The 15,274-nt window shown below is 38.4% G+C and overlaps 1 protein-coding gene across 3 annotated transcripts in view; it reads right to left on the bottom strand.

The window, feature by feature from the left end:
• Positions 1 to 7,389: 7,389 nt before the first annotated feature.
• LOC112678529 (cytochrome P450 7B1) overlaps positions 7,390 to 15,274 on the bottom strand; it is a 174,221-nt gene continuing 166,336 nt past the window's right edge. For all 3 annotated transcript variants that reach the window (XM_025477842.3, XM_025477843.3, XM_049103822.1), the window contains one exon: positions 7,390 to 13,464. In XM_025477842.3, coding sequence (XP_025333627.1) covers positions 13,177 to 13,464 — 288 coding nt within the window. In that variant the 3' untranslated portion in view covers positions 7,390 to 13,176. The remainder of the gene's footprint in view (positions 13,465 to 15,274) is intronic.

Raw genomic sequence — 15,274 nt, forward strand, 5'->3', positions numbered from 1 at the left:
CATTTTATTATGCTGTGCTTTGTGGAAGGAGCAATCACCTCTCTTCTGTGTTACTCTTTGCTTGAAAGGTAACAAAAAAGGAGTTTCAGAGAAGGTGAAACTAAAGTTTTGTCAGGGTTACACAATTAAGAGTAGCCCTGTTCACTTGTTTACTTGTTAATAGGATGATGGCTGGCTGGGCCTGCTCATTGGAGGAGAGATAAATGGGGTCACTGGTGAGACCCAGAGGAGATTCAGAGTTCCTATCTGCTGGCATGAACTTTGAAGGCCGTGCTGTCCCTTGAACTCTTTTTCCCCACTTGTATGGCATTGGTAACCATGCCAGGGCCCACTGAAGAGGGTAAAGTTTTTTTAAAGAGTTCTAATCAAAATTGATAGTTCCAACTGCCTGAAAGCCAAGGAAAAGAGATGGACTTGGATTCTCTGAGAATGGATTTTATTGTGGCTTTCCACTTTTTTTTCTTTCTTTTCTTTTTTCTTTTCTTTTCTTTTTTGTTTTTTTTTTTTTTTTGTTTTTTTGTTTTTTGTTTTTTTGGTAACAGGAGAATCAACCAGGTTTAATTATAAGTGTAAAACAATGCCCATAGAGATTTTCAGAACTTACTGGTGTTGCTTGTTAATGAGAGTTTTAGGGTCTATATGGGATTGTCTGTGTAGGCTTGTATTTGGACCTTAATAATGTCTTCAAATATAGAAGGCTTGATTTTTACTGTGGTGGTAGTGGTGGTGGTGGTGGTGGTGGTGATGGTAGTGGTGGTGGTGGTGGTGGTGGTGGTGGTGGTGGTGGTGTTTCCTCTGTAGGCAGTAAGCTACATGCATTTTTGTCTGCATAGCCTCAGCTCATAATGATATCCCTAAATGACATCAAACTTAGTGGGGGGTGAGGGAGGATATTTTCTGCTCCACTTGCCATCAAAAAAGATTAATCAGAACCTGTAACTTTTCAGAAAACATAACAGCGAAGGGCCTTGAAGCTGAAGCCCTCCCAGTCAGGGAGTGGGGGTAGAGGGAGGGAACAGACCAGGGCAGCCCCCAGGCAGGAAGAGACCGTCTCTCAGCATTTACCAGACAAAGCCTGGGTGCGTCTAATTATGATTATTAAAACAATTTCCATGACGATGTCTAATATTATGTTAATTTGAAAACAACTGTGTATGAAAACTGTCGACTATAATACCTAAATTCATTTAATGAAACACATCGTTAAGGCAATTAAACCTCCTGGATGTGATTAAGAAACATAATTACGACACTGTTCTGCGCCATAATTGGGTGTCTTTAATCAAGGGGTAAAGTGATCAGCAACACAGCCATTAGTTTGTATTGTTCTGGCCCTGCTGTCCATCATTCTGATTAGGAATTAACCACAGCCACCATCAGTTGAATTTTTTTCCTTTTTGCATATTAACATTATAGGGGATACATTTGCTGCAAGGTTTACTGCTTAATACTTCTCATTAAGAAGGCCTCCTTGAAATGCTTACTCTGTAACCTCTGTACTGTGCAACTATTATTAGGAAATGTGCAAATAACAAACCTTAAACTTCAGGAGAAAAAGAAATGCTCATCCTTCTTTCGCTCTTTAATAATTCAACCTGCAGTCTTAGTCCAGAAAGAGACTTGGAATGGTTGGGGAAAGGGAAGCAATGTTGAGAAGAAGTTGAAATGTCAGACGAATATGCACAATTATTAAAAAATAGCAGGGTTAATAATACCCATTTTCATGTTGTTAATTTCAGACAGATCAATTCTCCTTCCAAGTCCAGGAGTTGGCCAGCGTTTGGTTCTAGGAATAAAGGTAGGGCATCTGGAAGGAGGGAGAGAGGGGTTTCCTTCCAGGGATTTATTTAGGTGGCCCTCCATAGGGCCTCAAACTTTTCAAAGTTTCTTCAGCAGCAGCTTTTAGGGAAGGGAACCGATGGCTGGAGAAACTGTCCTTCCCCCACCCGGCCAACCCCCCCAGCCGGCGGGCGCCCGTTTCCTCTCTTGAGGCTTGAGTCCTGAATTGGGGCCCCCTCTGGAAAGCTGGCTCACACATCTGTGCCCCAAGCACGTGGAGCAAGCACGTGGGGACCGAGTGGCTGGGTGGAAGGGGCAGCGTGTGGTCTGGGGCCCGCGCGGACAGGCCGGCCTGGAGGCTCGCGGGCTGCCGGCACCTGGCCCGGCCCTGAGCCCGCTCCACACCCACGCACCTCTGGGCGCCTGTCCTGAGCCACCTGCCGGAGGCATCCTGCTCCTCCGGTTTTGTCATAGAGAACAGAAAGTAGGCATATGAGGCAGAGGGAGGACCCTGGGTCCCACTTGGCCTCCTAGTCCACCGGTTTCCTTCTCGAATTTTCTCTAATTTCGGTTATCTTCTCTACATTCTAATTCCTACTTAGGTCCCATCTCCACCTGGACACTAGGCACCTACAGAGGCGTCGGGGCTATTCGTGGACTCCTCCAGGACCACCAAATGATCATCTCCGAAGATCTGGCGGGTTAACCCTCCTCTCCCCTCCCCATCTTCAGTGTGTGTGTGTGTGTGTGTGTGTGTGTGTGTATGTGTATGTGTGAGTGTGAGTGTGAGTGAGTGCGAGTGCGCGCGCGTCTTCACTCTCCGCAGCTGGGCATCCCCCCAAGATCCCGTGTTGAGCTTAAATTCTTTTCCCTTCTATCCCACCCACCGCCCATCCTTACTGCCGACAGCTCACCAGGGAGGGCCCAGGCTCCCGGGGTTCCCTTCTCCACGCGCTCTTGGTCTCGGATTCTGGAACCGAACCCTTCCACGCGCCCCGGACCCCGAGACTGCTCCAGCATGACTGGCACTGACTTTTCCAACGTAATGACTTATGAAAGATATAATCATGTGTTAAATTGAATCCTCCGTTTAACTGTTAATGGTGTGCTCTGGGCACATTTACGTATTAGATGCTATGGTAACTAATTACCACTAGGAAAAAGGATAATACACTTCCCAGACTTTGAAAAATAATGATGAGAGTTCACTTCCCGGCTCGCAGCACACTGGCGGCTCTGCCGGCTGGAGCGCCTGAGTGAGGAGAGCCCGCGGTGGGCTCATAGGAGGCAGGAGGTAGTGAATCCTGGTCCGACGAGCCTCTGTAGCGAAACCTGTAATGAAGCTGTGCTTCAGTGGGGGACGGGGGGGGGGGGGGGGGGGGGGGCCAAGAACGCCACCAAACAAAATTAAACTGCAAGACGTAAACATCAGAAACATAAATAAGTTTTCTTTTAATTAAAATGCAGGTCAGATTAAATTATCCACGTGCCAAGGAACTTTACATCAATTAACAGTTTTTTTTTGTTGTTGTTGTTGTTGTGTGCGCAAAATAAATGAGCCCGTCTCCTGCGCGCTCTGCGTTGGCACTTATAACTCAGATATGCCCCTGGATCCGCCAAGCCAATGACGTGGAGGTTGATTTAAATGTGGCCTTTTAAATCAGACATTGGGCACAGGAGGCGGAAGGAGGGGAGCGGGGGTGGGGGAACCAGGAGACAATGACTTAAGTTTAAGAGCAGAAACAACTCTCAGGGTGAGCGTCCTTTTCTTCCCGCAGGATCTCTGGCTCTTCTGATTCACTGATGAGTGATTACTGGAACCAGGGTTCCAAGGTTGTGCTGAGTAACCGGGTGTCTGTCTCTCCCCGAGGCCAGGAGTGGGGACTGGGGATTTGGGAGGGGAGGAGAAGGGAGGGTGCAGACGGAGCGCGCACAGCACAGGTGCCCACCGCGCTGCCCTGCTCGCGCCGCGCCCTGGGAGGGACTGGGTCTCCGCAGCCGCGGAGCACCCCTTCTCCCGGTGCTTCCCCTAGACTGGGTTCCCAGCCCCTCCTGACGGAGCAAAAGCATCCAACCTCCAAGTTTCTTCGCACAAAAAGCGAAGTTCAGGGACCCTGCCTCAAACTCTCTTTCTAGAGGTGGCACTAAGATCGAGGTGTCCCCTGCGCCCTCAAGGCAGGTGGCTTCACGTCCAGATGCCAGGCTTGTCAGGAGCACCCCACAGCCGTGCTTAACCCAGGAATTCTGTGAAAACGCCCCGTTTTTAAACCTCAAAGAGCTCTTCGCTTCCTAACAAGGCAGAGAAACTCTTTGCTCGCTTTTCCTGAGGTTTAATTTGGGTTCAATTCTAAATTACTCGCCTTAACATGATCCAGGAGATTTCTGGACTATTACAAAATTATCAGGTACCCTTGAGTGCATGTGCATGCGCGTGTGTGACTTTTTTTTCCCTTCCGCTATAGTGCCCCTAACTCGGGCAATATGGAAATACAGATTAGAAACTTTATGAGAAATGACTGGGCTGGAAAGGTTAGACTGCAAAGAGAAAGAGGATTTTGCAGCACCCCCCCCCCCCATATAATCAAATAGACATGCCTATCTTACAAGTAAGCCTCCAGGATGCGTTGATGGGGAGTTAGCTTTAATTATGCACACTGTGATATCATTCTCCTTTCCAGCTTGGGAAAGAGTTAATTCTTTCCCAAAGACCATAGTTGCCCTTGTCTTCTCAACCTGATTCAGAGATGCAATAAAATATGAAGCAAATTTATGATCTGTTTCAAGCATTTTATTGCTGTATTTTTAAATTCATATATGCACATATAAGAACTATGATCTGTGAATAATTTGAAATGCTATAGTAGAATGATACATTTTAGATAAAACATAACCATATCTTTATATAATTGTCTCAGATTAAAATAAAAAAGAAAAATAGATTTCTAATGTGGACCAAACTGAAAAACTAATGACAGCCATAAACTGCTAACCAACCATAAATTAACATCTTCATCAAATGCTAAAATGGTATCAGTGGTTATATAAAGCAATTATTATTTCTCCTTATAAGTTTTTGAATAAAGTTCAGGGATATTTAAAGGATCCATTATTTACAAATGCTTCACAATCTTAAAGATTTCACATTTTATTAGGAGGATGGTTGTAACGCAAATCTGCTGTGTTAATAGAGATGTTTAGAGATGAGAATTTAGATTTAAACATAAAAATGCTTCATGGCCTAAGCTCATTTTATGCATTTATTCTGCTCTGGCAATTATTGAAGAACTTGGTATAAGGATTTCTTTGTTAGATATCTTCATCTCCCCTTTAAAGGGAGAAGGCAAATAATACTTTATTATAATGGGAGAGACCCAGATTGTATACCTAACTGGTTAAAACATTAAATCATGCACTGACTATTTAAGTAAGTACAACTATATTTGCCATGTACAGTTTCTCTGCAGAGCTATGGTCAAAATTTTGATATCAGGCTGAGCCTGTGCCCTCCATCTGAGACACCCACGAAAAGAAACAATTTTCCAACCAGGCCTCCACAGAAACATGAAGAGCCATGGAAGGGGAAAAGAAATCTATCTTCTGAATATCGCATATATCAGGAGGCAGGGTCAGGGAGTAACAATTTTTTTTTTTTTTTTGTGAAGCATCAGGCATATATATCTTTTAAAATACTGATTTCTCAAGAGAGTGAAATTAAATACAATCTAGAATGACTGATCAAAGTAAGCTCTTTTTTAAATTAAAAAAATGTTTTCTGAAAACCAAACTTACTTGGACTATAGAGGATCTGCATGGCATACATAATCAAATTATCTCTGCCACTCAATCCTTGTTTACAGTAGGTTGTCCTACAGGGTAGTTTTTGTGGATGAACATCTCCAAAGTTCAAGGATTAACTAAGTAAGGTCTTCAACTGGCTAAGTCCTGGGACCACTCTTATGGTTTTTGCAAACACTGTTTAGTCTGAGGACTTTCTTCTGTAGAATTGAATGTTATTTCATAGCTTTTGTGTAAACCGAAAATTAGTTCAAAATAAAAAGTTTAACAAAATGGATACTTAATTTTCAAAACACAGAGTATTTTCTGTATACTTAAGATTCATTTAAAAAGTTTCAAAAGTGATTTCAAATATTTTTAAAAATTCCATTTAAAAAGGTTAAGAAAAAATAAGCTAAAAATAAAAAGGCAAAGACATTTGGAAAACTTTAACTATATTGGATGGTTCTAAGAATTTGTGAAATAAAGGTCTATTTCATTTAAACATTAAGCATAAAAGATAAAAGAATGTACTAAAAATTTCGTGTTGTCAGGTAATAATGACATTTTTTTTGTTAACTATAATGGCTAGTTCTTAGAAATAAATGTTATATGGAGTAAATGTTCTCTTGTAAATAAATAAAAATCTCAAACTAATACATACTTTATAACTGTTTAAATTTGACTCAATAATGAATCATTCATACCTTTACCTGTTATATACCTGTTATTAGATTATAGTTACCTTTAACTCTAGTTTCTTCTAAAGGCACAAAATGTTATAAGAAAAATGCTTCATGAGTGTGTCTCTAAACACTTACTTCTGTATCATCTGTAATATATCTCTCCTTATAAAAATGAATATGTTTAGGAATTGAGAATATAATAATAATTAACAATAAACTATATCAAACCCACTTAAACTTATCCAGCATAACCACTGAGCATTTTTTTCTATCCAGCAATATCCTGAATAGAAAACGCATATTATTACTCACATGATCAGGGCTAATTCCAGACAATTAAAAATACAATTTTTATTTACTCACTAAGTGTTTTTAGAATAGAATTGAAAGCAGAGCTGATTATTTCACAGATTGCCCATTTACTGACATAATTTATCTTAGTTGTTAAACAACACTGAACTGACTAGTTGAAATACACAGAACACCTTTAGAGTCTAAGACGAGTTCCGGTAAAATGTTAATGACTCACGGGAGTGTTTCTTAGGCCAAGTGTCCAGTGAAACGCTGTTATGTACAGTTACGGAAGGAGCCACATCTAGTCTTCATCAACACCATTGTAGTACTTGCTTTATTTACAGTTTTGGATTTCAGCTTTATGGATAAATAAAATACTGTCTGAGTATTATTCAGCTTCATTCATGATATTGATAAGTGATCTATGGAAGACAAAGACCACTCTCTTCCATTTTTGTTGTTATTTTACATCTCTCCATGGAATGACTGCAATTATTAAGAACTATGGTCTGGCAAGGTCAGCCTGGCTAAAAGAAACTTATTAAAACTTATCAGTCCCTGCTATTTCTTGAATCTGCTTTTATAATTTCCCACATGAAATAGCTAAGTTAAAATATACTGAGAAATACTTTGAATGTAACAACAAATGTACTTTTAGGGAGAATATCAGAAAATAAGAACATTGTGTGCGTGTGTGTGTGTGTGTGTTTATGTGTGTGTTTGAAGTGGGGGGAAGACAGGGATATGAGGATATTCAGACAGCAAAATGATTTCCAAATAACTTGTTATTTGAAACCAAATCTTCTGTTACCGAACATACTCCTAGTAGGGAAATAAGGACATATAGTCATTCAACTGTGCTTTAAAAGTTGATTTATTGAATTATTGTTGTGAATAAAAGGTAATTAAATAGATTTACAAAGCATTTGCATTTCTTACCTAATGTCTTTTTAAGATTTGCTTCCTCATAAATCCACATAAATACCATTTTAGAATCAAAGGGTAATATTAAACAATTCAGAACAACAGTTTTTTGGAATATACAGAACTCCTTTGACTAAAAAATATTTTTAAACATAAGTATTGCCAAATTATCTATTTAAAATTGTACAATGGAGTTTTTCACAAATTAAATGTATCTTATTTAAGAAAAGTATTATAAACAAAATAAAGATTTAAGCTAAAAGGCCAAACATCATTGATCACTGATTTAGATTAACACTATGAAGAAGACTGAGTAATAATTACTTTAGAGAAATAGTAGAGAGTTTTATGTGATTGCTCATTATAATTTAAAATAATGCTACAGGGAATGTAATCTTGGCTTGCTAACTTTTTCTTAATTGAGTATGTGAATATGAATACCTAATAATGCAGTTCAAGTAAATAATAGTTTGCCTTAGTGTGAATTTAATAGGTTAAAAACAGTGCTCATTCTAAGGGCATAATGATTCTTTTATAATTATTGACATTATTTTATACTAAGATCAAAACCTGAATAACTTTTGTACTTTGATCTTTGAAATTGGTTTTAAGATTCCACCGTTAAATTAGAAGACACTTACAAGAAGTGTTACCCAAATTATTTTTTTATGAGAAAATAAACAGGAGTAATTATGTAGATTTTCGGTATGGAAACTCCTTTACCTTAGACTAGTGACCTCACACTTAATGATAAAATGGAGAAAATATAATTACATGTGCCAAGAAAGCCAAAAGAAGGCAAATAAATGTTCCCATATAGGGTTGCTTAGCAGCGTGCCTTATTTAGTGGTAAACAGGGTTTTTTCTTAATATCCTCAGAGCATTTAGTTTTTGCTAACTGAATGCTTTATTACTGTTGGTCACTGACATAAAACAGTATTATTATTCATTTCCTTTAATTTCAAACTTAAGGAGGCTGTAAAAATGAAAAGATGGATTCTTATGATATGTAAACTATTGTTTTCAAAACATTTTATTTTTTTAAGATTTTATTTATTTATTCATGAGAGACAGACAGAGAGAGAGAGAGAGAGAGGCAGAGACATAGGCAGAGGGAGAAGTAGGCTCCATGCAGGGATCCTGACGTGGGACTCGATCCCGGGATTCCAGGATCATTCCCTGGGCCAAAAGCAGGTGCTAAACCGCTGAGCCACCCAGGGATCCCCTTTAAAACATTTTAGAGTCTCAATGATTGTATTTGGTTTGGCTATTTTTGTCATATAATCACAATACCCAGTGTATATGTTTTATTGTGTATAATTATGTACATAGTAATTTCTCATTATAGAACGCTACTTTGGAATGAGTGATGGAAGGTTAGATCTAGTGATAGATGAGAGTTGTAGAACTGTTTTAAAGAGATGAATTTATTTCTTACAAGGACACATACATTAAATTAGTTGTGTATGTGTTGTTTTCCCCAAATACACTGTGTGTTCTTGAAGGAGGGTAATCCAGTACATAGCAACATATCTAGAACAGAGGCAATGCTTAATAAATGTTTGATCGAATTAATGAATAATGAACTATGTATGACTAAAAATAGTATTCCCTTTAACAAATACATAAGAACAGTCTTAAAAAGACACAACTTTGTTAAATTATCTCCTTTACAACTTCATGTTTGCATACTGCATTACACTTTTCAAAATAAATTCACACATCTTACTATGTTTAATCCTTATCATGAACCCTCATGTCAAAAAAGCCTTATTATTTTTATTTTGCATATAAAGAACTGAAGCAATGACAGGCAAAATGACTGGTCGATGATAACAAACTAGTCATATCATAGCTAGAATCCATGTTTTTAAACTTATTTATCCATGGCATTTTTTTCTACTCATAAACACACTTTAAAGACTAGCTGTAAGCCTATAATAAGACTCTCTTATTTTGCTTCTACTGTCCATCCCTTTTATATAATATTTTCTCATTTTGTTTATTCTTACTTTGTATTCTACATTCCTATACACACTTCTAATTATATGTTAAGCAGAAATTAGAACTGAATAATTTCCTGTGTTCTTTCTACTATACCATTGCAGAAGTGTACTACTGAGACAAATATAAGAATATGGAGGTTTCTGCTTCAGGTCATATGGTGGACTAGATGTCCTCCTAGTATAAAAAGAAGGGGCTATGCTTTGTGGCAGGCAGAAGATAAAGCCTAGGTTCCAAGCTGGGTGTGTATGTGTGAAATCCAAGACTGCCACCCAAAGTCAAGAACTTGCAAAGCGAATTTCCTTAGTAGGGGAACTAGAAAGAAACCTTGTTCTACAGAGCAAAACTGTGAGTAGACTTGCCTCTCTCAGCGATGGTGAAGGAAAACAAAAACAATCAGAAAGTCTCTCCTGTCTATTCCTAGTCATAGGGAGCTTTGTAGCTGATTCAAGGCTAGAACCCACACACAATACTTATGTATCTCCCATCCCTCATCCCCTCCCAAAATACTCAAGCTGCAAACTTAAAGTGAACTGTGTTTGATAATAACATCAGCAGTCAGACAAAAGAAACTCGACTTCTCCCTGAAGGAGTGAGTTTTAAACTCAGGACTTAAAATATTTCCAGAGATAAAATTCCAAGGAATATGGGCTCAATAAACATGCTTCCAGAGATAAAATTCCAAGGAATATGGGCTCAATAAGCATGCTGTACTAAGAGTTAAACAAACAAACAAACTATAGAATCAGACCCACAAAACACTAATGATTTAGAAGTGTCAGACACGTAATATAAAACAGGTTTCTTAATATACTTTAAAAAATGAAAGAGGATATTGAGCCTATGATGAAGGGCAAAGACATCAAAAATTACCAGGCAGATATGAAGAACAAAAGAGAATTCTCAAACTGAAAATGTAATCATTGAACTTAGCAAATTCAGTGGGATCAGAAAAACCAAAAGCTGACAAGTTGGCAGCTGGCACTCTGGCTCAGAATCAACCCACAGAAGGGAGAGGGTTGTAAGGACCTGAGGATAGAACGTAACAAATTATTAACACATACACACATACAAAGGGTGAATGAAGGCAGTTGTGAACTGTGTGTGTGCATGTGTGTACGTGTGTGTGCACACCACAAGGGTTGGGAACAGAGTTTGCGGCAGCGCAGGGTAGTGGATGGTGGACACAGCAGTCGGAGGGTAGGTAGGGGTAGAGTTTTTAGTTCTTGCTTTGGCCTCTCCCTCAAATTAAGGGTCCAATGGATATAGTTTCCATCCCAGGGTGAAGAGATCATTAAATCATGGTGGGTGCATGTTACGGAATACTACATAGGTGTCAGAAGCAACAGATTAATATACATCTGTATATATTTGTGTGTGTATATATATATAAAGTTATATGAATATATCTTTAAAAACACAGAGCTCAATAAGAAAATTAAGAAGGATCTCATCTATAGAAAGTATGTTTATGTACATTAACATGCACATAGGTAATACGTTTTATAAAAATATTTAGTTATGAAAAGATACATATTAAAAACATTAGAATGTTTGCTTATGATGGGGAGGAGTATAATAGTGAAGATTCGGGGTAAGATAGAAGAAGGAGATAAAGCCAGAGAGGCCTTGCTTGGACAAATCATAATTGTGTACCATGAACTAAGAAGTATAAGGGATATGATTACTCAATCCCATGAAGTTAAAAAAAAAAAAGAAAAAAGAGGGACGCCTGAGTGGCTCAGTGGTTAAAGCGTCTGCCTTTGGCTCAGAGCGTGATCCTGGAGTCCCGGGATCAAGTGCCGCATCGGGCTCCCTGCATGGAGCCTGCTTCTCCCTCTGTCTGTGTCTCTGCCTCTCTGTCTGTGTCTCTCATGAATAAATAAATAAATAGATATTTAAAAAAGAAAGAAGAAGAAGAAAGAAACAAACTCCATGGATGAGATAAAGAGCAGATTAGGTACACTGTACAGAGACTAAACTGAGAGTGAGATCTAAACAAATGACCCAGGATGTAAATTAGAAGTAGAAAATCCGGGGAGGAAAGGTCAAATAACATGGTGTGCAGAGTGGGAGGATCTAAAGGAGTCTGGGAGAGGTATTACTCAGAGGTGATGGTTAAGAATATTTCCTACTTTCCTAAAAGACACACATTTTCAGACTCAAGAGGCACCATGACATGCAAGCATGATAGAGACTAAGAACATCAAAGACAAAAAGAACATGTTGACACTGTCAGAGAGAAGAGGTAGACTGCCCTCTGAATAATTAAACTAAGGGCTAGCCTCTTGATAGCAACAGTGGAAGCCTTAAGAACACACAGTATCTTCAGAGTACTGGGAGGAAAGAGATCTGTATGCACAGCAAAAACATCTTTCAAGAACAAGGGCGAAAATAAAGACATCTCCAATCCATCAAAACCCAGCAGAGCCTTACTAAGAAATGTTTAGAGCATGGATTTCAAGAAGGAGACTATAAATGCTAGAACATCTATTAATTATTAAATATTGTAAGTATTTTATATATGTTACTTTAAAAATCAGTTTCCTTTTTAAAAACAATAGCACGAAGCTGAAATAGTAGAAGTTCCAATCCACGCAATGCATATTAACTGAATCTTATTATCTGCTTTTCCTGTTAAATACAGCAGCATCATTTAGGTCAGATGCCAAACCACCACCCAGTAACCTGAAATTAGAAAGCACTGAATCGTGGACACAATGCTGCACTGTGGCATATAAAATTATATGGCATTACATAATGGTGTAACTCAAAAGAATACAGATAAACTCTAAGTCAAAAAGGTGACGTGTCAAGAACAAATACCGCTATCTGGTTTCTCAGTTTATATAAATGGAAGCGTTCAGGAAAGAGTTCATTGCAATACTGGCATAACTCTCATAGTTTACACTTAAATCAAATGCTACCATCAATCCTGTCATGATTTCAACATTTGCTCTTAACAACAAACCTAATACTAATGTCTCCAGCAATTGCTAAAAATATAATGGGTTTTGTGTGTTCTTATACATTAAATCTTATCAGTATCTAACTTAACGTGAGTGGTCTTACATGACAAGAAATTTTGTTGCATTGAGCTATAGTATACAAAGTAATAAAGGACATTTATGGATGATTAAATATTGAAGTGAAGTTGAAGCATTTAATCTACTGCAAAACTCATTTAAGGCAAGCGTACCTAGGCGACGTAGATATTATTGATATTACACTTGAAGGGAACATTTTCATCCAGTTTATCTCATGAAAATTTAATTTCCTTCTTCTCTGAGAACTTTGAATTTGTTAGACTGTGTCCATCTCCAGCACAAATTTCCACTAGTACATAAAGTGTGGGTTTACATATTAGAGAAGAATCTGAGTGACTTAAAAAAAATCTCACAGTGCCAAATTTATTGTGGTACATTTGCTATGACAGGAGAAAATCACAATATGTAGAAAAACATAAAAATGCTATTTTGAGTTTATCATTATGCTGATTTTTATGTCTATTTTCATGTCAACATCGTATTTTAGTTTATGATGAGTTTTGTGACCAAGTACAAACTGGACTGATCACAGGTCAAATATAAGTTGGCACTTTTTAAACAAAAAAAAAAAATAAAACAATTATATTTGCAGAAATTCAAAACAAATAGGTGAGCTGAGGATATTTAGGTTAGTTCGGATAGATTTCTTTTCTTTCTTTTTAGCTCCTTTAAGTTTTTACTTTGTACCTAAAGAAAACATCAGAAGCTGGATGCTGAACACCAAGCAAAAGGCGGCTTCGGTTTGCTACTACAGGTTTATCATCAATTAGTTCTAAATCAAAATAAGTTAAAAGTACAACCAACAATTGCTTTATTTCAACAACTGCTAAAAATCGGCCTGGACATTTGCTGGTTCCAATACCAAATGGCAACAGGTAATACTTCAGCCTTTTTCCTTTTTTGAAAAAGGTGGTTTTCTTCTTACCATCTTCTACAAAACGATCAAATCTAAACTCCTAGAGGGAAGAAATAAGGAGTGTTAAAATGCAAAATTTACATGAAATAGTTTGAGGTCAGGTCCACAAAGTTGCCAGCTCTCTGTCTTAAAAGGCTCTTTTTAATCCTGCAGATGCCAGAAAGCAAAACTTGACTATAGATTATACATGAACTTTCAAATAACTCAAATACTACTGGGAAATGATTTCTCCCTTATCATAGTGAAATGCTAACACCTATAGGACTCTTCTTCCCAATTTGCATCTCTCTCTCTCTCTCTAAGTTCTTTTTTTTTCTTAAGATTTTATTTATTATTTGACAGAGAAAGAGCAAGAGAGCACAAGCAGGGGGAGAGAGAAAAAGCAGGCTCTCCGCTGAGTTGGGGGACCCTGATCCCAGGACCCTGAGATCACAACCTGAGCTGAAGGCAAATGTTTAACTATATGGAGCCACCCAGGCACCCCTCACATCTCTCTCTTATTCTCAGTTTCCTAAGTTTAGAGGTAGTCTCTGTAATTTTGTTCCCTAAAAAAGGTCGACTGATGGGCACTTGGTGGGCTGATGTTGGGTAAAAGGTAAGGGCTGCTGTGCTGCTGCCATTGTTACTATGGAATAATGATCTATTGGCCACAGGAGCTGCTCAATACGCTTTTTCTATTTTTTCCCAGTCAGCTACCAATGGATAAGGATGAGGACTGTGAGCTTAGGATTCAGTGCTTATGTTTTTAAATAGACATAAAATGAAATTTGAAACTTATATGAAGTCCCCGAGAGGCACTAAGCCACAAAAATCTATCTTACTTCTTTTTTGGTGTTGTACTGAATTTCCCCTCTCACGGTGCTAATACAATGGACTCTCTTTTGGGTTAACTCTAGGGTGGCAGGTTATTTCCCATATGTTTTTATTAAAAAGTTCTATTATTTGTTACAGAAAATTATGGGACTGGTTTATCTAGGGTGTTTAGCCTGGCATTAATTTACTCTCACTTGAGTTTCTGAGAAGAAACTGAGTGACCTTATTTCAGCCCATGGTGAATTAAGCCATTGATTAAATTAATGCACGTGGCATGCATGAAAATGACCAAGTATTTCCCATACTTGGTGCTCATTAGCATTAAACCTGCTCAGCACACAACTTTGATATGAACTACATGAAGTAAGAGGCAAAGAAGCAGGTCAGATAGAAAGCATTTCATGCTATAGCGAAAACCCTACAAAATGTGGATGGATTCTGAACCCATCACAATGATCTAATTTTCTCACTCAATATGAATGCCATCAAAGTAATTTCCTTTAAAAGTACTGGGTCTGGGCACCTGGGTGGCTCAGTGGTTGAGTGTCTGCCTTTGGCTCAGGTGGTGATCCTGGGGTCCTGGGATCAAGTCACGCATCAGGCCCCCTGCAGGAAGCCTGCTTCTCCCTCTGCCTATGTCACTGCCTTTCTCTCTGTGTCTATCATGAATAAATTAAAAAAAAATCTTAAAAAAAATACTGGGTCAAGTCATTCAGTAAGAATGACATCAAAATAATTTTCTTAAAAGTACTGGGTCTGTCTTCATTTACCTAGATACTGATTTTGATAAATATACAGGCTTGGAAAACACCTTTGGATGGTTTCAATTCCCCCTTCAACTTGCTAGTTGAACACAAGTATTTCCCCCACCCCACAAACGGTGCTGAGATGTATCTGAATGGGATCTAACCAGTACTGAACTAAAAATAAGCATGCATCGCTGTAGTAATGACAAGGACACTTTTGTGGACATGCATTTTGTCACTGGAGATGGAGTACAATATGGTACTCTCTCCTGATGACCTCTTCCATTACTG

The sequence above is a fragment of the Canis lupus genome, chromosome 29 (genome assembly GCF_003254725.2).
Source record: "Canis lupus dingo isolate Sandy chromosome 29, ASM325472v2, whole genome shotgun sequence".
NCBI lineage: Eukaryota > Metazoa > Chordata > Mammalia > Carnivora > Canidae > Canis > Canis lupus.